The sequence below is a fragment of the Xenopus laevis genome, chromosome 3L (genome assembly GCF_017654675.1).
Source record: "Xenopus laevis strain J_2021 chromosome 3L, Xenopus_laevis_v10.1, whole genome shotgun sequence".
In the NCBI taxonomy this organism is placed as follows: Eukaryota; Metazoa; Chordata; class Amphibia; order Anura; family Pipidae; genus Xenopus; species Xenopus laevis.
Window position 1 is genome coordinate 140,224,247 of NC_054375.1, and position 22,619 is coordinate 140,246,865.

General features: G+C 37.6%; 2 protein-coding genes and 1 pseudogene across 3 annotated transcripts; all 3 read right to left on the minus strand.

The window, feature by feature from the left end:
• Positions 1-800: 800 nt before the first annotated feature.
• LOC108710338 lies at positions 801-4,595 on the minus strand (annotated as a pseudogene).
• A 2,579-nt stretch (positions 4,596-7,174) lies between these two features.
• On the minus strand, positions 7,175-9,042 carry LOC108711635 (nodal homolog 2-A-like). The gene is made up of 3 exons (XM_018253560.2): positions 8,725-9,042; positions 7,840-8,561; positions 7,175-7,593 (listed from the first exon to the last, which is right to left on the minus strand). Exons 1-3 carry the CDS (start codon positions 9,008-9,010, stop codon positions 7,441-7,443), a joined length of 1,161 nt encoding a protein of 386 aa, XP_018109049.1. The 5' UTR covers positions 9,011-9,042; the 3' UTR covers positions 7,175-7,440.
• A 4,427-nt stretch (positions 9,043-13,469) lies between these two features.
• nodal5.L (nodal homolog 5 L homeolog) lies at positions 13,470-20,767 on the minus strand. 2 transcript variants are annotated; one of them, NM_001097061.1, is given in 3 exon segments: positions 13,470-14,024; positions 19,432-20,147; positions 20,419-20,751. In NM_001097061.1, coding segments are annotated over 3 exon segments (1,155 nt in total). In that variant the 5' UTR covers positions 20,705-20,751; the 3' UTR covers positions 13,470-13,871.
• Positions 20,768-22,619: the final 1,852 nt, after the last annotated feature.

Below are 22,619 nucleotides of genomic sequence, written 5' to 3' on the forward strand. Positions count from 1 at the left end.
GAACTTAGCAACAGGGGGTATTTATTTATTATAATACACAAGTTTCAGTGAGTCATGTGACAAAAATGACATTACTAAGCTCCGATTATAACTGATAACATCACTAAGCACCATTTATAATGAAATTTAAATTGCAATGTACATTCATTGTTTTGTTTTCATTCCAAGATATTAAAGGATACATGTACTGTTAATATGAATTCATTTTGCTACAACCTGCTGGTCATTTTCTGATCATTCTGACCACCAAGTAGTCAAGGAAGTTGTCAGGAGAAAGAAAGAGGCTGTTCTGATGTTCTGGTTAGGTAAGATTTGAGAAAGGTATATATTTCCTTTAAATAATCTTAATTTTTGAAAAAGGATTCCCCCTTTTCACTGTGATAATAAAATAGGACCTTGCACTTGATGGTAACTAAACTGCAACAATCCATATAGGGGACAAAAGAATCTTATTGAGTTCATTTAATGCTTAAATTATCTTTAGCAGACTTGAGGTATGGATATCCAAATTAAAGGAAGACCCCCTTATCCAGAACACCTTCGGGATAATAGATCCCATACCTGTATTCTGAGATTATTTGAACTGTGATTATTTGAGATGATGTAAAACGTGTTACAGTAGGTGAATTAGCAAAAAATAAATGAATCCATGAGTTTATGAGTAAAATGAGAACTTACAAACGAAGAATATGAAATTACCTTTTTATTAGCAGCACATTGCAGTATACAAATACATATATTTAACTTTTATCCCTTAGAATTTGCACCACAAAAAAAATACTTATTTCTTCATTTTAAGTTTCCACAATGAATATATATATATAAAATATTGTACAATGTAAAACAATTATTCTTTATGCTAAAGTAACACAGTCTTTATTTTCACAAAGTGCCTTGGTGTTTCCCTTAATCTTCAATACCAGCCATGAATGTTTTGCATTTCCTTTGGTTAGTCTTTATCAGATGTTTTTCAGCATCTCCTACAGTCTGAGGCTTTGTCTCTGTTGCTCTTATTGTAGAAGACTCTTCTCAGCTGTCTGTATCAGTGCTTAATTATAGGGCACCCAACTGTATGCTTGTCCTTAATAACATCCACATTCCTCTACAATCATGTCTTCATGGTGTTTCAGAACAATTCCATCCCCTTCGTACATGAGCATTGACAGAGGCCTCATCTTCACTGGTACACATGATGGACATTCTACTTTTTCAGGATCAAAGAGGTTAACCAAACTCTGTAAAAAAGAGAAAACAGTCAAAAAAATTAAAAAGTGTGACAAAATCCAAGTAATCTAAGGACAGTTTTTTTTAAAGTGTAAGCATTTTTTAAAACATATATATTCATAATAAAAATAATAGACCAAAAAAATTGAAAAAGACTTTTGGCATGACTAACCTTAATGTAGGCGTGGTTTGTTGGCTTGAAGTTCTCATCCAGTGGAATCGGGCAGGATCCTTCACATCGATAAGCATTGAATCTCTTGGGGTAAATAATCAGGTCTCCCCAACCAACTTTCTCAAAGTCCACAATCATGTCTACTCTCTTACACAGGGTTTTATCATCTCCCACAGGCTGAGAATGAAAGCCGCTTCTTATAACGCTGTTCTGGTCATAATGATTCCTCCTGTGCCGCCTTTTGCCCGTTTCTCTGGTGTCTGCCTCTGTTATGACTTACTTTAAGGACTCAACTGTTTCAATAAGACTTGGGGAGCCAGTGAGTTTAGAAGAGGGCGTATCTGTAGAAAATACCACCAACATGATTCTTTCAGCTAGGAGACCATTGCAACTAACCTTCTGTTCCTCATGTGAAGTTGCCTTTGGCCCTGTGTATTCATCACGGGAGACTCTCCGTTTCTGATTAAGGTAGAGTTGTAGCATCTGTGTCAGGTTAAAGACTTTAAAGGAGGAACCTGTAGAAACACGGGAATCTATGGTCACTGACCCTAGAAAGATCCTCTTCAGATTGTCCTTGGTGTGGTAGATATCTAGTGCCACATTCTGGAACCTCTGAAAGGAAGGCAAGTGAATTCTCAGCTCAGCCAGCCTTAACTCACTGCTAATGGAGACTGAAGACATGTCGAAAGATAATGTCCACCGGTTATCCACTTGGGTGCATCCTGAGAAAAAAATAAGACAATTTTAGGTATTTTGGCAGAAATTTTGGCTTTGTGTTATATGTAATATATTTTCCTTTCACATGAAAGGTAGTTGGTAGATTACTCTTAAATAGGAAAACTATTGAATATAGTCTGTAATATCTGTATATTTATGAGCACACAGTCTCAACTGCCACTGAAGATACCACATTCATTAAATTATATAAAAATAATAAGACGAGAACTTACCTTTTGCAATGAGGCTCAAAACAATGTCAGATTCCTGAAGGACAGGCTCCATTAGAATGGATGGATCTCTATAGTTCCCGGACATGAGATTCTGGTACATATGCATCATGTAGACTGGATATTTCATATTGTTGGAACGTTTTTTTCCATGAAGTACAGGTGAAGCTTTTAGTCTCTGGGTAGATCCTTGTAAAGGAAATGTGGCCTCCTTTGAGTGAAGAAGAGTGGGCACCCCATGCCCTAGTGAAAGGATGGTGAGAGATAAGATAAAGCCTAATCCAGCTCATATATTATATCAGGCCCGGACTGGCAATGTCCCTGTTCGGGCGAATGCCCGAAGGACTGCTCCACTAACTGCTGAAATGGGCCGCTTCTGTTGTTTAATGCAACAGACTACAGCACGGCATGGCAATTATTGCCTCTCCTTTGCTTCTCCCTTCACACGCAGTCACGCACTCAAACACATAGAGAGCAGCCTTGTGTTCCTCCCACCTCCTTTGATTGGCCATCAGTCAGGGAAAGGGGAAGATCACGCCCCTCTCATTGGCCAGCTGACTGGTTGGGGAGTTTCCGCCCTGTTTCTGTGAAACGAGAAGCTGCGGGAGGAGGTGGAGAGATAGAGAGTAATGAATGGCACGGCAGGCTCCTTCCTGGGCAGTATGAAGCAGCTGGGAAGGTAGGCAGATGATATCCAATTAGTTTCTGAAAGTACCAGCAGAAATCTTCACTGCTGTTTGCTGCTTATTTTGAACTTTTTCAATTGATTGATTTGTCTATGAATAAATCCGTTGATAATGTAAAAAAAATCCATTTTACAGTGTTTGTTCTTTCTTATATATATATATATATATATATATATATATATATATATATATATATATATATATATATATAAACGTGTAACCTGCTCTTGCTGTTGTGGGGTTGTGCAAAGGCAGCAGTACAAAGGGCAGCACCAATCCTTTCCACATGCTTCACAGGGGTTTCATTTTATGACAGAATCTAGAAAAAAGAACCTCTGAAACATATTTTTAATGTAGTTGCTACCAAACAGCAGGATTAGTTTAGTAACCCTTTACCTCATCAAGAAGGTTGATTGTGCAGGATAAAGACCATGAGAAAAAGTATCTCTGAGTTGGTCCCCCCTCACTCTAAACCTTGCCTTCTGGTTGGTGCCTGCAGGTACTGCATATGACCAGCACACTTTCACTATGTTAATTAAAATGTTATATTACATTTGTCCTATAAATCTAATTTTCAGCACAAATATGTGCATCATCTGTTATTCTGCATTGCTGTACAATACTGCATATATAAGTAGTGCCTGCATATTAGTGATTGTCTCCTAATTTAAGTGAATCCATAAAACCTCACACTCACGGCCAGACTGGCAATCTGTCTAAACTGGGCAAATGCCCAAAGGGCCACTCCATTTACTACTGAAATGGGCTGCTTGTGTAGTTAAACTGTAGTCAATCTCACCAGGGCCCACCAAAGCTACGACAGACTACAGCACACAGCTTCCAGTACAGGTATGGGACCTGTTATCCAGAATGCTCGGAACCTGGGGTTTTCCAGATAACCCATCTTTCCATAATTTGGATTTTCATACCTCAAGTCTACTAAAAATCATATGCGCTCTGTGTGTATAGCTTTTGGGCCTGTGGGATAGTGTATAGATGCTTTTTGAGATAACTTTTACTTTGATGTAGAGAGTGATATTCTGATACAATTTGCAATTGGTTTTTATTTTTTTGTTACTTGTAGTTTTTGAGTTATTTAGCTTTTTATTCAGCAAGTCTCCAGTTTGTAATTTCAGTTCTGCCTATCTCCTGTCAGTGGTGTAATTATAAGGGGTGCGGGGGATCAACCCAAAATCGCTCACCTCAAGCCGTTGATTTATCTATATAGGCAACTGCGCTGATGAATTATAGCATCTATAGCAGTATATCACAGTTATTTTGAGGATCATTTTTATCTGCATACACAAGAGGGTGAATAGACCTACGAGGTGCACACCAATATGCAAGTTTTAACCCAATATATAAGTGTGGCTGAGTACAAGAGCATTGTGTGTTTACATGTGGGCTGCTTTGATTTTTTTTGCCCGGGCTGCTTTTTACTCCCAGTCCGGCCCTGTATTATATACAGCAAATATCTGGAGGGAAGCTTCCAGTGAATCTTGATGTCTTCCAACTCAGAAGAAGATCCTCCTTGCTCAGAAACTCCCTTAGGAATGAAGTGAGCATCTGAGCATGACTTGACTTTATATAGAGGAGGTGACAGAACTGTAAGGTCTCTTCACACTTATAGCTCTTTCAGATGGAAGATTTTAGCAACATCAAACAATACAACAATCTCAGGTGACAGGTTCCCTAATCCTATGCTAATAAAACAATGGCACCAAGGAGAAAATCCCCTCATTTTAGAAAATATGAAGTGTTAAGCAGGAGCTATCTTTATAGAACTTCAGAGAACAGTTTATTAGAGAAGTGGCAGCAGCTAACAGGTTCAGCCTCTCACCATTACAGTGAATGTACAAAACATTCCAAGGATATTGCTTACTTATAGACAGAGATTGTTGATATGTAAAAGAACTAAAATATCTTAACTTGATTATCTTTTATAATAATTATCATAGTTGATGGTTCATATCTAACATAATAAAAGTTTGCAATGTAATAATACAATGCAAATTGTCATATATAGCTATTAAGTTTTAAGCAATTCTAAGCAAGGATGCTTCTCCGTACATGTGCAGCTGTAAAAGGGGCAATATCAGGGCCGGGCCAAGGTATTTTGGCACCCTAGGCAACGGCTTTAATCAGCCACCTCCCCCCCAGTCCTGTATTACCATTTTCCACCTTACCATATTGCTCCCTGTGCCAGCACCTATCCTATTGCCACCATTTGTACCTGTGCCAACAGTTAACCCCTCAGATGGCCCCCAAATCTGTATATGTGCCAGCATAAACCAAGACATCCATCATATTGCCCCTAATCTGTACCTGTGCCAGCAGGAGCCAAATATCCATCATATTGCCCCAAACATCTGTGTACCTGACACCATATTGCCTCATATACCTGAGCCAAGAAGCAGCCAATCCCTCATATTGCCCCCAATCTGTACCTGTGTCAGCAGCAGCCAAAAAATCCATCATATTAAAGGCCATGCAAACCAGGGGTTAAAATAAAATTCCCCTTAAAAGTGTGCCCCCTACCTTGATTGCACCCTAGGTGAGCGCCTACTCTGCCTACCCCTAGTTCCGGCCCTGGGCAAAATGTATTGGTGTTAGGAGCTGCAATGATTAAGCTTACACTGAATACAGGTCTGGAATCCGTTATCCTGAAACCCGATATCCAGAGATAAACTCCATTTTAAACTAATAACTCACATTTTTTTTTAAACAATTTCCTTTTTCTCTGTAACAATAAAGCAGTATCTTGTACATATCCTCGATTCGTACGATGGCGTCTATGGCCATCTTAACATCTAATTAATCCTTATTGGAGGCCAAACAATCCTATTGGGATTATTTAATTTTTAATTTATTTTTTAGTATGCTTAAAGTATGGACATCCAAACTACAGAAAGATCCCTTATCTGGAAACCCCCAGGGCCACGAGCATTCTGAATAACAGATCCCTGTATTATTATAAATCCATAATGAACCTGTTTAATGCAATTACTTACATTTGCAATGTTCCCAGTGTCGGACTCGGTCGATGGGACACCCTGAAAAAACCCGCCGGACCAGACCCAAACCCTGCAAGTGCTCCCCCAGGCAGCTGATCTCCCTCGACGTGGCCCCTATGGAGGGGGCGCGGTGGGGGCCCCGGGCGGCAGCCCTGGTAGTCCTTGCACCCACCATTCCGACCCTGAATGTTCCTGTGTACATTTGTAGCACAATATATATTTTTTGTTCCCTACTTATGAGCTAGAATCAGTCTCCTTAAATAAGGGCTGTGGCACACGCACACATGTAGAAAAATCTACCAGTAAGTGGTAGGGACACCATTGGCTGACACTATGTAGTAATTATAATACAATACAATGCCCATTGTTGTGCAAATATCTCAGTGCTGGGCAGTGACACCTCTCTACAACATGGTGTTTTACTTCATAGTATTGCAAATGTATATATTTCCCTAAATCCATGTTTGAAGTTTAATGCTGCAGACATATTCAAATCTCTTGATCATTTGCCCTTTCCAAAAAGGATCCATTTACCCACTGATGTTTGGACAGTTGTAAATAGGGTTGTCACCTGGCCGGTATTTTACCGGCCTGACCAGTAACATTGTTGCTTGATGTTTTTTTGGTCGAAGGATAATCCTTCGATCGTTGGATTAAAATCCTTCGAATCATTCGATTCGAAGGATTTAATCGTTCGATCAAACGATTATTCCTTCGATCGTTCGATCGCAGTTTTTGCGCTAAAATCCATCGACTTCGATATTCGAAGGATTTTAATTCCCGGTCGATATTCGACCCTTCGTGAATTTGCCCCTTAATGTCTCAATATATTGATAATGGGTTCAGTGCAGAGGACCTCTTGTATTTGTCTATAAATATTTCCCATCTATAGGTGCAAAGAAATATATTGTATGTCTCCTATTTCTACAGACCACTTGCACTTGTATGCACAAAATGTCTCAATGTCTTAAATATATTGATAATGGGTTGAGTGCAGAGGACCTTTTTTATTTGTCTATAGATAGTCTAGTGCCCCCTTCTGTTGCACCTTAGGACCTGCCTCTTCTGCCTACCCCTAGTTCCAGGCCTGAGCTAAGGGGGGGGGGTCACTGTAAATCATCAAGCAGGAAATTAGTTTTACCCATCATAGAAGCTGAGTTTTTTTTATTGTTAGCACATTTAAATATAAATACATTTATTTACATTTCAAGTCAGCATAATCCCAATATATTCCTCAGCATTTGCAAGACGTTTTTTAAAAATCTTTAAGTCTCTGCAGTGACTTTATATTACATATTATACAATTGCTTTTTTATTACTGTCTTCATTTTCACAAAGTTCCTTGTCTTTTATCTTCATCTACAGCTCCAGTATTAAATGTCTTTAATGTCTATTCCTTAATAACATCCACATTCCTCTACAATCATGTCTTCATGGTGTTTTAGAACAATTTCATCCCCTTCGTACATGAGCATTGACAGAGGCCTCATCTTCACTGGTACACATGATGGACATTCTACTCTTTCAGGATCAAAGAGGTTAACCAAACTCTGTAAAGCCAAGAAAAACATTTAAAAAAATTAGTTATTGTCAAAAATGACTCAACGGTAAGAGACAATCCAAGAGTTTTGCATGTAGTCTAAGAAGGGCAGGATTTTTTTTTATAAAGTGTAAGCATTTTAGGTAAACCTTTTAGTGAAATATACAGTATACAGAAACATTTTTAAACAAATATTTCTAACAACAATATTAAAACAACAAATAAAAAGTATAAAAATACGTTTGGCATGACTTACCTTAATGTAGGCGTGGTTTGTTGGCTTGAAGTTCTCATCCAGTGGAATCGGGCAGGATCCTTCACATCGATAAGCATTGAATCTCTTAGGGTAAATAATTAAGTCACCCCAACCAATTTTCTCAAAGTCCACAATCATGTCTACTCTCTTACACAGGGTTTTACCATCTCCCACAGGCCGAGAATAAAAGCCGCTTCTTATAATACTGTCAAGAGTATAACGGTTTCTCCTGTGTCGCCTCCTGCCTGTGTCTCTGGTGTTTGCCTCTGTTATGATATACTTTGAGGACTCGACTGTTTCAATAAGACTGGGGGAACCAGTGAGTTTGGAAGAGAGTCTATCTGTAGAAAATACCACCAACATGATTCTTTCAGATAGGAGACCATTGCAACTAACCTTCTGTTCTTCATGTGAAGTTGCCTTGATCTCTGTGTATTGCTCATTGGATAATCTCCCTTTTTGATAGAGGTAGTGGTGCAGCATCGGTGTCAAGTTAAAGACTTTCCAGGAGGAGACTGGAGTAATATGGGAATCTATGGCCACTGACCCTAGGAAGATCCTCTTCAGATTGTCCTTGGTGTGGTAGATATCTAGTGTCACATTCTTGGACCTCTGAAAAGAAGGCAAATGGATTCTCAGCTCCGCCAGCCTTAACTCACTGCTAATGGAGACTGAAGACATGTCGAAAGATAATGTCCACCGGTTATCCACTTGGGTGCATCCTGAGAAAAAATAAAAATAAGAGAATAATGTTAGATGTTTTGATATTGCATTTGTTTTTTAGATGTGTATTAGATATCTAGGAAAATATGAGCTGCAGATACATAGTATCAATTGCCATATTTATTAATTTATATAAACATTATTGTAAAAATTATAAGTTACCTTTTGCAATGAGGCTCAAAACTGTGTCAGATTCCTGAAGGACAGGTTCACCACGAATGGACAAATCTTTAAATTTCCCTGACATGAGATTCTGGTACATGTGCATCATGTAGACTGGATATTTCATATCATGGGGGAGTCTTTTTCCATGAAGAACAGGTGAAGGTTCCAGTCTCTGGATTGATCCTTGTAATGGAAATCTGGACTCCAATGTGTGAAGAAGAGTGGGCATCCCATGCCCTAGTGAAAGGATGGTGAAAGATAAGATAAAGCCTAGCACAGCCATATCTGGAGAGGGAAGCTTCCAGTGAATCTTGACGTCTTCCAGCTCAGAAGAAGATGCTCCTTGCTCAGAAATGAAGTGAGCTTCTGAGCATGACTTGGCCTTATATAGAGGAGGTGACAGAACTGTAAGGTCTCTTCACACTTATTCCTCTTTCATCTGGAAGGTTTTAACAGCACAAAAAATACACAACAATGTCAGGTGACAGGTTCCCTAATCCTATGCTAATGAGCCAATGGCACCAAGGAGACAATCCTATCAAATATGAAGAATATGAAGTGTTATGAGCTAGCTTTATAGAACTTCAGAGAACAGTTTATAAGAGAAGTGACAGCAGCTAACAGGTTCAGCCTGGGCAACTGGCACCTCTCACTATTACAGTGAATGTACAAAGCATTCCAAGGATATTAATTGGATATAGACATAGTTTGCTACATGTACAATTTGTAAAATATTATAGTTGCATTATGTTTAGAAAACCAAATCTGATTTCAGATTTATATCATAATATTAAGTAAAAAAATACACATTTTTAATGTAAATTGTTGTCATAAATAGTTGTCCATTAAAAAGAGCACAAATTCTTAAATGGTGGAAGGATTGTTGAGTGATATCAAGCAATACAATTTAAATGAAAACGTTTATTTCGACTCCATAATGAGTATGTTTAATTCAATTAACTCATATGCAAAACTCTTGTTAAAATGTGTAGTACAATATATAGTGAATAAAGTACCCCCTCTTGTAAATTATAAGGATATTATAAGTCACCGAGGAGTTTCATGACCATATAAAAACACGAGGCCGAAAGCCTGTTATTATACAGGTCATGGAACTACGAGGTAACTTCTAATATCCTCATATTTTGCTACTGGGGGTACTTTATTTATTATAATACACAAGTTTTACTGAGTCGTGTGACAGAAATGACATCACTACTCACCATTTATAACTGATGACATCAGAACTCACCGTTTATAAGGATATCATTTACAAGATATTCATGGCTTTTGTGTATTATATATATATACACTGGTATCAGACTTCTTCCTATATTTAGCCACCCCGTTAAGCACAATGTTATGAGCATTCCAAAGAAATTGCCTGGATATTGACAGAGGTTGCTATACGATACTTGTAAAACTTGCAAAATATTTCAGCATAATCTTAACTACTAAATATTACAGATTAGTATTGTAACGTCTTGTCATATATAATTGTCAGATTGAAAAATGCACAAATTCCAAAATGGTAGAAGGTCTATTTGGTTTTACCAAGCAATACACTTTGAATGACTACAGTTGTTAGCGTAGAATCAACACTATTTTGAATCCATAATATGTTATGTTTAATGCAATTAATTATACGCAACATTCTTGTTTAAAAATGTAGTAAAGGTATGGGATTCATTATCTGGAATCCCATTATCCAGAAAGCTCTGAATTGTGGAAAGGCCGTCTCCCATAGACTCCATTTTTATCCAAATAATCCAAATTTTTAAAAATGATTTTCTTTTTCTCTGTAACAATAAAACAGTAGTTTATACTTGATCCCAACTAACATATAATTAATCCAGCCTATTGGGTTTATTTAGTTTTTACATGATTTTCTAGTAGACTTAGGGGCAGATTTATCAAAGGTCGAGGTGAAGTTTCGAAGTGAAAAACTTCGAATTTCAAGCTATTTTTTTTTTGTACTTCGACTAGGGAATAGTCATACTTTGATTCAAATTTGAAAAAACGTCGAAATTTGAATGTCGAATTTTTTTGAAGTACTGTCTCTTTAAAACTTTGACTTCGACCATTCGACACCTGAAGTGCTGTTTTAGCCTATGGGAACCTCCTACAACCTGTATGGAGGCAATTGGGGGAGTCTGGGAGATCGTAGCTCGAAGTTAAAAAAACTTCGAATCGAAGTACGATCATACGATTCGAAGTAGGCCGAATTCGGCCCACTTCGACCCCAAAAAAACTTCTACCTCCATTCGATTTTTGGTCTTTTTGAATTCGAAGTTCGAAGTTTTTTTTAACTTCGACCTTCGACAAATATGCCCCTTAAGGTATGAAGATCCAAATTATGGAAAGATCTGTTATCAGGAAGACCCAGGTCCCGAGCATTCTGGACTACAGGTCCCATACCTGTACAATATTTATACAGGTATCAGTCTTCCTATATTTACCAACTCTGTTAAGTGCAATGTTATGTACATAGATGCACAATGCGTATACACAAAGAAAGATTCTCTGTATAATAACCAGCTAAATACAGGTATAGTATCCGTTAATCCGGAAACCCATTATCCAGAATGCTTCAAATTACACAAAGGCCATCTCCCATAGACTCATTATATTAAAATAATTCAGATTTTAAAAAAGTATTCATTTTTCACTGTAATAATAAGACATTACAATGCACTTGATCCTAAATAAGATATAATCCATGCTTATTGGAGGCTAAATAATCCTTCATTTTGTAGATAACAAGTTGTATAATTCTGGGCAGTGTCATTCTGTGGCTACTAAAGCAAATAAAGTTCTGTCTTGCCTAAAAAAGGGCATTAACTCTAGGGATGAAAATATAATTCTGCCTCTTTATAGGTCCCTGGTGAGGCCTCATCTGGAGTATGGGGGGCAGTTTTGACATGCAACTAAACTGGTTAGAGGGATGGAGAATGTTGTGGAGTAGCCTTTTTAAGAATGTGTTTGACAGGAAGGAAGGACAGGAGCATACAGTTTAAGCAATGATGAGGGCATACAAAATCAAAAGAGCTGAATAGGGAAAGAAGGGAGTTAAAAAGGTTGAGATTGTTGCTATCTGAAGAGTGGATTAATACTACGTTGGTTTTTAAAGAAGTCAGCAATATCCTGGGGGTGTTTACAGATGTGAGTGATTAATTTGTTAAGGGATGAAGAAATGGGTTGAATATTATTTTATTAAATAATAACTTTGCCCCCTAAATCTACTATAGTACATTGATTTTAAGTTTTGTCTAAAACACAAGAACAGAGTTGCACCGAGGTTTTTCTTATACTTTGTTCAGAAGCAAGTATCCCACCAGCCATATCTATCAGCTCACAGCCCCAACTGTGAGTGGAAAGTAGAGGGAGATCCCTGAATCTAAACAAACATTTGCCAGGGCTGAGGATTTGCAGGCCCGGATTTGTGGAAAGGCCCCTAGGCCTGGGGATTTTAGGAGGTTGGAATGCTGCCCAACCACACCCACATTGATTCAAAAACACTGGGGATGCACAGGAGATACAATCATTTTTTTAATTTCCTGTGCACCAATCCCTATTGCTCTGAACTAAATGATGAAAATTTGCAAGAATAAAGGGGAAGGGACAGGGGAAACGAACGGCAGTGGGTCTAGGGGATCCCACTTTGTAAATTCGGCCCTGTGGATTTGACATAACCAGGGTTTCCGCTAGGAATAATGTATATTGGCTAAGGTTTATTTGCAATTTAAAAAAGAGCAAATCCATATTGTATTCCCCAGAACAGCCCTACAACCCAATGGCAGACACTATGGGGCAAATTCACTAAGATTCGTAGTTGCGCCAGGCGTAACTTCGCCACACTTCGCCAGGCGTAGTTTCGCCAGCGCTCCGCAAATTCACTAAAATCCAAAGTTGCGCTCAGGGGTAGCGTAACGTTGCGAAGTTGCGCTAGCGCTGATTCGCTAGGCGAAGCGAAGTTACGCTAGCGATGGTTAATTTGCATACGGCGCCAAATTCAAATTTCAATGGAGGAATACGTAGAATCACTACAAATGCCTGGGAAACCTTCAAAACATCAAATAAAATTTTTATTTTGCCCTACACATGTGCCCACTGTATAGTTAAGTTGCCATGAGTTAGGAAATGTAGGGGGGAAGGAGGGGAGCCCCAAAAAACAATTTCGATCTTTTTCAGCCTATCACCCATAATATAGAAAAAACGCCAGCGTTTTTTGGGACTTAGAAAAAATTTGAACTTTTTTTGAAGCAATCCCTATCTACTCTATTGTGCTTCGCCTGGTCTGAGGTGGCGAAGGAAGTCTAGCGTAAATGGTAGCGTTCAGTACAATGCGCGCGTTAGTGAATTTGCGTAGTTACGTCCGTTGCGCAAATTCGCCAGGCGTAAGGGTGCGAAGTATCACTAGCGAATTTACGCCAGCGTCCGTTAGTGAATTTGAGAAGTAACAGAAATGCCCAACGCTAGCGAATTGACGATAGCGTTAGGCGCTTCGGCGCTTAGTGAATTTGCCCCTATACCCTTAACTCTATGAATCTCTGCTCTTTGCAACCAGTACCTGAGGTCAATCTGGGACATTGTACCTACAAAATGATAAGGAATTATGCAGTGTGTGCAGTGAGTATTTGAAATTGTATATACAACTTGCTACAATACCAGCATGAAATAAACAATCAAAAGAAATACTTATGTATTAAAAACAAAAAACAAATTAGAAACGAGAAATTTCAGTGTCTTTTTTATTGTTAAAGAATTGTAATATATAAATACATTTATTTACATTTCAAGTTTGCATAATCCCAATACTGTATATTCCCCGGCATTTGCAGCACAAAAATACTTATTTCTTCATTTTAAGATTCAGCAATGAAAATATATAAGATATTGTACAATGTAACAATTATTTCTTATTTTAAAGTAACACAGTCTTTATTTTTGTGAAGTGCCTTGACTTTTCCCTTTATCTTCAATATAAGACTTGAATGTCTTGCATTTCCTTCAAATCTTTATCAGATGTTTTTCAGCATCTCCTACAGTTTGAGGCTTTGTCTCTGTTGCGCTTAATGTAGAAGATTCTTCTCAGCTGTCTGTATCAGTGCTTAATTATAGGGCACCCAACTGTATGCTTGTCCTTAATAACATCCACATTCCTCTACAATCATGTCTTCATGGTGTTTCAGAACAATTCCATCCCCTTCGTACATGAGCATTGACAGAGGCCTCATCTTCACTGGTACACATGATGGACATGCTACTCTTTTAGGATCAAAGAAGTTAACCAAACTCTGTAATAAAACAAGAAAAAGAGAAAACATTAGTCAAAATAAAAGGTAAAGGTAAGACACAATCCAAGTAATCTAAGGACAGGCTCAGTGAAAGCATTTTTTGGCAGTGAACCTTTTAGTAAAATATATATAGACATAGTTATTCGTTATCAAATCATCTAGATTCATAATAACAATAAAGCAAAAAAATAGAAAAACACATTTTGCATGACTTACCTTAATGTAGGCGTGGTTTGTTGGCTTGAAGTTCTCATCCAGTGGAATCGGGCAGGATCCTTCACATCGATAAGCATTGAATCTCTTAGGGTAAATAATCAGGTCTCCCCAACCAACTTTCTCAAAGTCCACAATCATGTCTACTCTCTTACACAGGGTTTTATCATCTCCCACAGGCCGAGAATAAAAGCCGCTTCTTATGATGCTGTCAAGAGTATAACGGTTTCTCCTGTGTCGCCTCCTGCCTGTGTCTCTGGTGTCTGCCTCTGTTATGATATACTTTGAGGACTCGACTGTTTCAATAAGACTGGGGGAACCAGTGAGTTTGGAAGAGGGTCTATCTGTAGAAAATACCACCAACATGATTCTTTCAGCTAGGAGACCATTGCAACTAACCTTCTGTTCTTCATGTGAAGTTGCCTTGATTTCTGTGTATTGCTCATTGGAGAATCTCCCTTTTTGATAGAGGTAGTGGTGCAGCATCTGTGTCAGGTTAAAGACTTTCCAGGAGGAGACTGGAGTAACAATGGAATCTATGGCCACTGACCCTAGGAAGATCCTCTTCAGATTGTCCTTGGTGTGGTAGATATCTAGTGTCACATTCTTGGACCTCTGAAAAGAAGGCAAGTGAATTCTCAGCTCCGCCAGCCTTAACTCACTGCTAATGGAGACTGAAGACATGTCGAAAGATAATGTCCACCGGTTATCCACTTGGGTGCATCCTGAGAAAAAATAAAAATAAGAGAATAATGTTAGATGTTTTGATATAGCATTTGTTTTTTAGATGTCTATTAGATATCTAGGAAAATATGAGCTGCAGATACATAGTATCAATTGCCATATTTATTAATTTATGTAAACATTATTGTAAAAATTATAAGTTACCTTTTGCAATGAGGCTCAAAACTGTGTCAGATTCCTGAAGGATAGGTTCACCGCGAATGGACAAATCTTTAAATTTCCCTGACATGAGATTCTGGTACATGTGCATCATGTAGACTGGATATTTCATATCATGGGGGAGTCTTTTTCCATGAAGAACAGGTGAAGGTTCCAGTCTCTGGATAGATCCTTGTAAAGGAAATCTGGACTCCAATGTGTGAAGAAGAGTGGGCATCCCATGCCCTAGTGAAAGGATTGTGAGAGATAAGATAAAGCCTAGCACAGCCATATCTGGAGAGGGAAGCTTCCAATGAATCTTGATGTCTTCCAGCTCAGAAGAAGATGCTCCTTGCTCAGAAACTCCCTTAGGAATGAAGTGAGCTTCTGAGCATGACTTGGCCTTATATAGAGGAGGTGACAGAAATGTAAGGTCTCTTCACACTTATACAGCTTTCATCTGAAATATCTAAGCAACATCAAACAATACAACAATGTCAGGTGACAGGTTCCCTAATCCTATGCTAATGAGCCAATGGCACCAAGGAGACAATCCTATCATATATGAAGAATATGAAGTGTTATGAGCTAGCTTTATAGAACTTCAGAGAACAGTTTATAAGAGAAGTGACAGCAGCTAACAGGTTCAGCTTGGGCAACTGGCACCTCTCACTATTACAGTGAATGTACAAAGCATTCCAAGGATATTAATTGGATATAGACATAGTTTGCTACATGTAAAATTTGTAAAATATTATAGTTGCATTATGTTTAGAAAACCAAATCTGATTTCAGATTTATATCATAATATTAAGTAAAAAAAATGTAAATTGTTATCATAAATAGTTGTCCATTAAAAAGAGCACAAATTCTTAAATGGTGGAAGGATTGTTGAGTTATATCAAGCAATACAATTTTAATGAAAACGTTTATTTCGACTCCATAATGAGTATGTTTAATTCAATTAACTCATATGCAAAACTCTTGTTAAAATGTGTAGTACAATATATAGTGAATAAAGTAGCCCCTCTTGTAAATTATAAGGATATGATAAGTTACCGAGGAGTTCCACAACCATATAAAAACACGAGGCCGAAGGGCGAGTGCTTTTATACAGGTCATGGAACTCCTAGGTAACTTCTAATATCCTCATAGTTTGCAACTGGGGGTACTTTATTTATTATAATACACAAGTTTTACTGAGTCGTGTGACATCGCTACTCACCGTTTATAACTGATGACATCAGAACTCACCGTTTATAAGGATATAATTTACAAGATATTCATGGTTTTTGTGTATTATATATATATATATATATATATATATATATATATATATATATATATATATATATATATATATATACACACTGGTATCAGACTTCTTCCTATATTTAGCCACCCCGTTAAGCACAATGTTATGAGCATTCCAAAGAAATTGACTGGATATTGACAGAGGTTGCTATACGATACTTGTAAAACTTGCAAAATATTTTAAGTTGCATTAGACTCCAACTGATGTTAGATTTCTAGCATAATCTTAACTACAAAATATTACAGATTAGTATTGTAATTTCTTGTCATATATAATTGTCAGATTGAAAAATGCACAAATTCCAAAATGGTAGAAGGTCTATTTGGTATTACCAAGCAATACACTTTGAATGACTACAGTTGTTAGCGTAGAATCAACACTATTTTGAATCCATAATATGTTATGTTTAATGCAATTAATTATACGCAACATTCTTGTTTAAAAGTGTAGTAAAGGTATGGGATTCATTATCTGGAATCCCATTATCCAGAAATCTCTGAATTGTGGAAAGGCCGTCTCCCATAGACTCCATTTTTATCCAAATAATCCAAATTTTCCTTTTTCTCTGTAATAATAAAACAGTAGCTTGTACTTGATCCCAACTAAGATATAATTAATCCTTAGTGGAAGCAAAACCAGCCTATTGGGTTTATTTAGTTTTTACATGATTTTCTAGTAGATTTAGGGGCAGATTTATCAAAGGTCGAGGTGAAGTTTTGAAGTGAAAAACTTAGAATTTGTAGTAAAACAGAAATCAATTATGGGGTAGCTGCTGTCTATACAGCGAGTACTGTGCACAGGTCCAATTAAACCAAGGTAAATATCAAAGACATGCACAGTTTCTCGCTTAAAAACATTTATTGGTGCATATTAACCACAAAAACTAACATGTCAATGTACAATTCACACACACCACAAAGCAGTGTCTCCCCCCAGTCTGCCTACCTGTTGTTAGCCACACCCTCCTGACGCGTTTCGCGCTATTGGGCGCTTCCTCTGATGAAGCGCCCAATAGCGCGAAACGCGTCAGGAGGGTGTGGCTAACAACAGGTAGGCAGACTGGGGGGGAGACACTGCTTTGTGGTGTGTGTGAATTGTACATTGACATGTTAGTTTTTGTGGTTAATATGCATCAATAAATGTTTTTAAGCGAGAAACTGTGCAAAAACTTAGAATTTCAAGCTATTTTTGTGTACTTTGACTAGGGAATAGTCATACTTCGATTCGAATTTGAAAAAACGTTGAAATTCGAAGGTCGAAGTACTGTCTCTTTAAAACTTCAACTTCGACCATTCGCCACCTAAAAGCTGCCGAAGTGCTGTTTTAGCCTATGGGGGACCTCCTACAACCTGTATGGAGGCAATTGGGGGAGTTTGGGAGATCGAAGGTCGAAGTTAAAAAACTTTGAATCAAAGTATAATCGATCGTACGATACGAAGTAGGCCGAATTCGGCTCACTTCAACCCCAAAAAAACATTGACCTCTTTTTGAATTCGAATTTCAGCTTTTTTTAACTTCGACCTTCGACAAATATGCCCCTTAAGGTATGAAGATCCAAATTATGGAAAGATCTGTTATCAGGAAGACCCAGGTCCCGAGCATTCTGGACTACAGGTCCCATACCTGTTCAAATATTTATACTGGTATCAGTCTTCCTATATTTACCAACTCTGTTAAGTGCAATGTTATGTACATAGATGCACAATGCGTATACACAAAGAAAGATTCTCTGTATAATAACCAGCTAAATACCGGTATAGTATCTGTTAATCCGGAAACCCATAATCCAGAATGCTTCAAATTACACAAAGGCCATCTCCCATAGACTCATTGTATTAAAATAATTCAGATTTTTAAAAAGTATTCATTTTTCACTGTAATAATAAGACATTACAATGCACTTAATCCCAAATAAGATATAATTCATGCTTATTGAAGGCTAAATAGTCCATATTGTAAGCATAAGACATTCTCCTCAACTGCACAAACAGACTCCCCAGAACAGCCCTACAACCCCATGGCAGACACTATACCCTTAACTCTATGAAGCTCTGCTCTTTGCAACCAGTACCTGAGGTCAATCTGGGACATTGTACCTACAAAATGATAAGGAATTATGCAGTGTGTGCAGTGAGTATTTGAAAGTGTATATACAACTTGCTACAATACCAGCATGAAATCAACAAAGATATACTTATGTAGTAAAAACAAAAAACAAATTAGAAACGAGAAATTTCAGTGTCTTTTTTATTGTTAAAGAATTGTAATATATAAATACATTTATTTACATTTCAAGTTTGCATAATCCCAATACCGTATATTCCCCCGGCATTTGCAGCACAAAAATACTTATTTCTTCATTTTAAGATTCAGCAATGAAAATATATAAGATATTGTACAATGTAAAACAATTATTCTTTATTTTAAAGTAACACAGTCTTTATTTTTGTGAAGTGCTTTGACTTTTCCCTTTATCTTTAATATAAGACTTGAATGTATTGCATTTCCTTCAAGTTTTTCAGCATCTCCTACAGTTTGAGGCTTTGTCTCTGTTGCGCTTAATGTAGAAGACTCTTCTCAGCTGTTTGTATCAGTGCTTAATTATAGGGCACCCAACTGTATGCTTGTCCTTAATAACATCCACATTCCTCTACAATCATGTCTTCATGGTGTTTCAGAACAATTCCATCCCCTTCGTACATGAGCATTGACAGAGGCCTCATCTTCACTGGTACACATGATGGACATGCTACTCTTTTAGGATTGAAGAAGTTAACCAAACTCTGTAATAAAACAAGAAAAAGAGAAAACATTAGTCAAAAAAGATAAAGGTAAGACACAATCCAAGTAATCTGAGGACAGGCTCAGTGTAAGCATTTTTTGGCAGTGAACCCTTTAGTAAAATATATATAGACATAGTTATATGTTATCAAAACATATATATTCATAATAACAATAAAGCAAAAAAAATAGAAAAAGACTTTTGGCATGACTTACCTTAATGTAGGCGTGGTTTGTTGGCTTGAAGTTCTCATCCAGTGGAATCGGGCAGGATCCTTCACATCGATAAGCATTGAATCTCTTGGGGTAAATAATCAGGTCTCCCCAACCAACTTTCTCAAAGTCCACAATCATGTCTACTCTCTTACACAGGGTTTTATCATCTCCCACAGGCCGAGAATGAAAGCCGCTTCTTATAATGCTGTTCTGGTCATAATGATTCCTCCTGTGTCGCCTCCTGCCTGTTTCTCTGGTGTCTGCCTCTGTTATGATATACTTTGAGGACTCAACTGTTTCAATGAGACTTGGGGAGCCAGTGAGTTTGGAAGAGGGTCTATCTGTAGAAAATACCACCAACATGATTCTTTCAGCTAGGAGACCATTGCATTTCTGTTCTTCATGTGAAGTTGCCAGTAGATCTGTGTATTCATCACTGGAGATTCTTTCTTTATGATAGAGGTAGCGGTGCAGCATCTGTGTCAGGTTAAAGACTTTCCAGGAGGAGCCCGGAGTAACAAGGGAATCTATGGTGACCGACCCTAGGAATAGTCTCTCCACATTTCTCTTGGTGTGGTAGATATCTAGTGTCACATTCTGGAACCTCTGAAAGGAAGGCAAGTGAATTCTCAGCTCCGCCAGCCTTAACTCACTGCTAATGGAGACTGAAGACATGTCAAACGATAATGTCCACCGGTTATCCACTTGGGTGCATCCTGGGGAAAAATAGAAAGCAAATGTTAGATGTTTAGACATGACTTTTAACTCCGCATTATGTATATATGTAATATATTGTCCTTTACCATAAAGCACAGTTAACAACAAAGTCATTTTAAGTAACTGCTGCTAATTTTATTATTTACAGAAGTATGTTTTATATGTGTTAACTAGGAAATATGCGTTACATGTTTAATTCTAAATTGTGGATACATAGTCTCAACTGGTACCTTCATTTATATAAACATTATTATAAAAACGACAACTTACCTTTTGCAATGAGGCTCAAAACTGTGTCAGATTCCAGAAGAGCAGGTTCTCCCTGAATGGACAAATCTTTAAATTTCCCTGACATGAGATTCTGGTACATGTGCATCATGTAGACTGGATATTTCATATCATGGGGGAGTCTTTTTCCATGATGGACAAGTGAAGCTTTCAGTCTCTGGGTAGATCCTTGTAAAGGAAATCTCACCTCCTTTGAGTGAAGAAGAGTGGGCATCCCATGCCCTAGTGAAAGGATTGTGAGAGATAAGATAAAGCCTAGTACAGCCATATCTGGAGAGGGAAGCCTCCAGTGAATCTTGATGTCTTCCAGCTCAGAAGATGCTCCTTGCTCAGAAACTCCCTTAGGAATGAAGTGAGCTTCTGAGCATGACTTGGTCTTATATAGAGGAGGTGACAGAGCTGTAAGGTCTCTTCACACTCCAGATCTTTCATCTGGAAGGTCTTTACAACATCAAACAATACAACAATGTCAGGTGACAGGTTCCCTAATCCTATGCTAATGAAACAATGGCACCAAGGAGACAATCCTATCATATATGAAGAATATGAAGTGTTATGAGCTAACTTTATAGAACTTCAGAGAACAGTTTATAAGAGAAGTGACAGCAGCTAACAGGTTCAGCCTGGGCAACTGGCACCTCTCACCATTACAGTGAATGTACAAAGCATTCCAAGGACACTGCTTGGATATTGACAGTGGTTTATATATTATACATATAAAAGTTTATAAAATATTTTATTTGCATTATCTTTAAAAAATAGAAACCATAACTGATTTTGGATGTATTCGTGTATTAATACTCATAATATTAAATTAAAAAAATACACATTTTTAATGTAAATAATTTTCATATATAGTTGCCAGTTGAAAAGAGCACAAATTCTAAAATGGTGGAAGGTTTGTTTGGTTTTACCAATGAATACATTTTTAATTAATTACATTGCTAGCATAGAATAAATACTATTTTGAATCTATAATGAGTAAGTTTAATGCAATGAACTCCATAGGCAACATTCTTGTTTAAATTTGTTGTACGATATCTATACTGGTATCAGTCTTCTTCCTACTGTATATTTAGTAACCTGTAAAGTACATAGATCTATGTCATGTATAGATACACAATGTATAGACACATATTAAACAGTGGCATCTTTGTGTTATATCTGTAGGCCTGTAAAAGACAGAACTTTGTCCATTCGCTGGCTGATGTAACCTAGGATGCATGTGTGCCCCTGATTTGTGTTGTCCATGTTTGTGGAACATACTACAGGTATTTGATCCATTATCCAGAAACCCATTATCCAGAAAGTGCCGAATTACGGAAAGGCTGTCTACCATAGCCTCTATTATAATATATTTATCTAAATTTTTAAAAATGATTTCCTTTTTCTTCTTTAATAATAAAACAGTAGCTTATACTTGATCCAAACTACGATATAATTAATCCTTATTAGAAGCAAAACCAGCCTATTGGCTTTATTTAATGTTTACGTGATTTTCTAGTAGGCTTAAAGGAGAAGTAAAGCTCCCGAAGCCGTTTATTGTCAATAGATTAGCCACAATAGTGCAAGCTATAACACTATATTTATTCTGCAGAATGATTTACCATACCAGAGTAAACTGCTCTAGACGCTCTATCTGTTTGTTTAGGATAGCAGCTGCCATATTAGATTGTTGTCACATCAATTTCTGCCTGAGTCTCTCCCTGCTCACTCATAGCTCTGGGCTCAGATTACAGCAGGGAGGGGAGGAGGGAGGGGAGCAAACAGAGCATGCTCAAGCCCATGCCCTGGATGTTTTTGCTGAAAACAGAAAGTCTGATACAGAAGGCCATGTGTACACAATAGAAGGAAAGAAATGCTGTATTTAGTTTGACAGGAGGACTCAGAACAGCATTACTTCCACTTTATAGAGCACTGGTAAGGCCCCATCTAAAATATGCCGTACAGTTTTGGTCTCCATCACTCAAACAGGACATTATTGTATTAGAGAGGGTACAGAGAAGGGCAACTAAGTAGTGATAAAAGAGCAAGGAAAAAACAGAGATTGCAAACTGCTATTTTTCTTCTGCCTACACAACTAAAGAACCAGTTAATAAAGTCTTCCCTTTTTATACACCCACATTTCTAATATCTAATTTTAATCCTATATAGTGCATGAGATGAAACTGGGGTTGAACCAA

Bases quoted from the DNA above. Each gene is read 5' to 3' on its own strand.
- nodal5.L (XM_018251302.2), bottom strand. From the start codon at position 20,704: ATGGCTGTACTAGGCTTTATCTTATCTCTCACAATCCTTTCACTAGGG. The intron at 20,148-20,418 runs GTAAGTTGTCGT...ATTTTTCCCCAG, and splicing joins TTTGAGCCTCATTGCAAAAG to GATGCACCCAAGTGGATAAC. The intron at 19,218-19,431 runs GTAAGTCATGCC...GTTTTATTACAG, and splicing joins CAAACCACGCCTACATTAAG to AGTTTGGTTAACTTCTTCAA.
- LOC108711635 (XM_018253560.2), bottom strand. From the start codon at position 9,010: ATGGCTGTGCTAGGCTTTATCTTATCTTTCACCATCCTTTCACTAGGG. The intron at 8,562-8,724 runs GTAACTTATAAT...ATTTTTTCTCAG, and splicing joins TTTGAGCCTCATTGCAAAAG to GATGCACCCAAGTGGATAAC. The intron at 7,594-7,839 runs GTAAGTCATGCC...TTGGCTTTACAG, and splicing joins CAAACCACGCCTACATTAAG to AGTTTGGTTAACCTCTTTGA.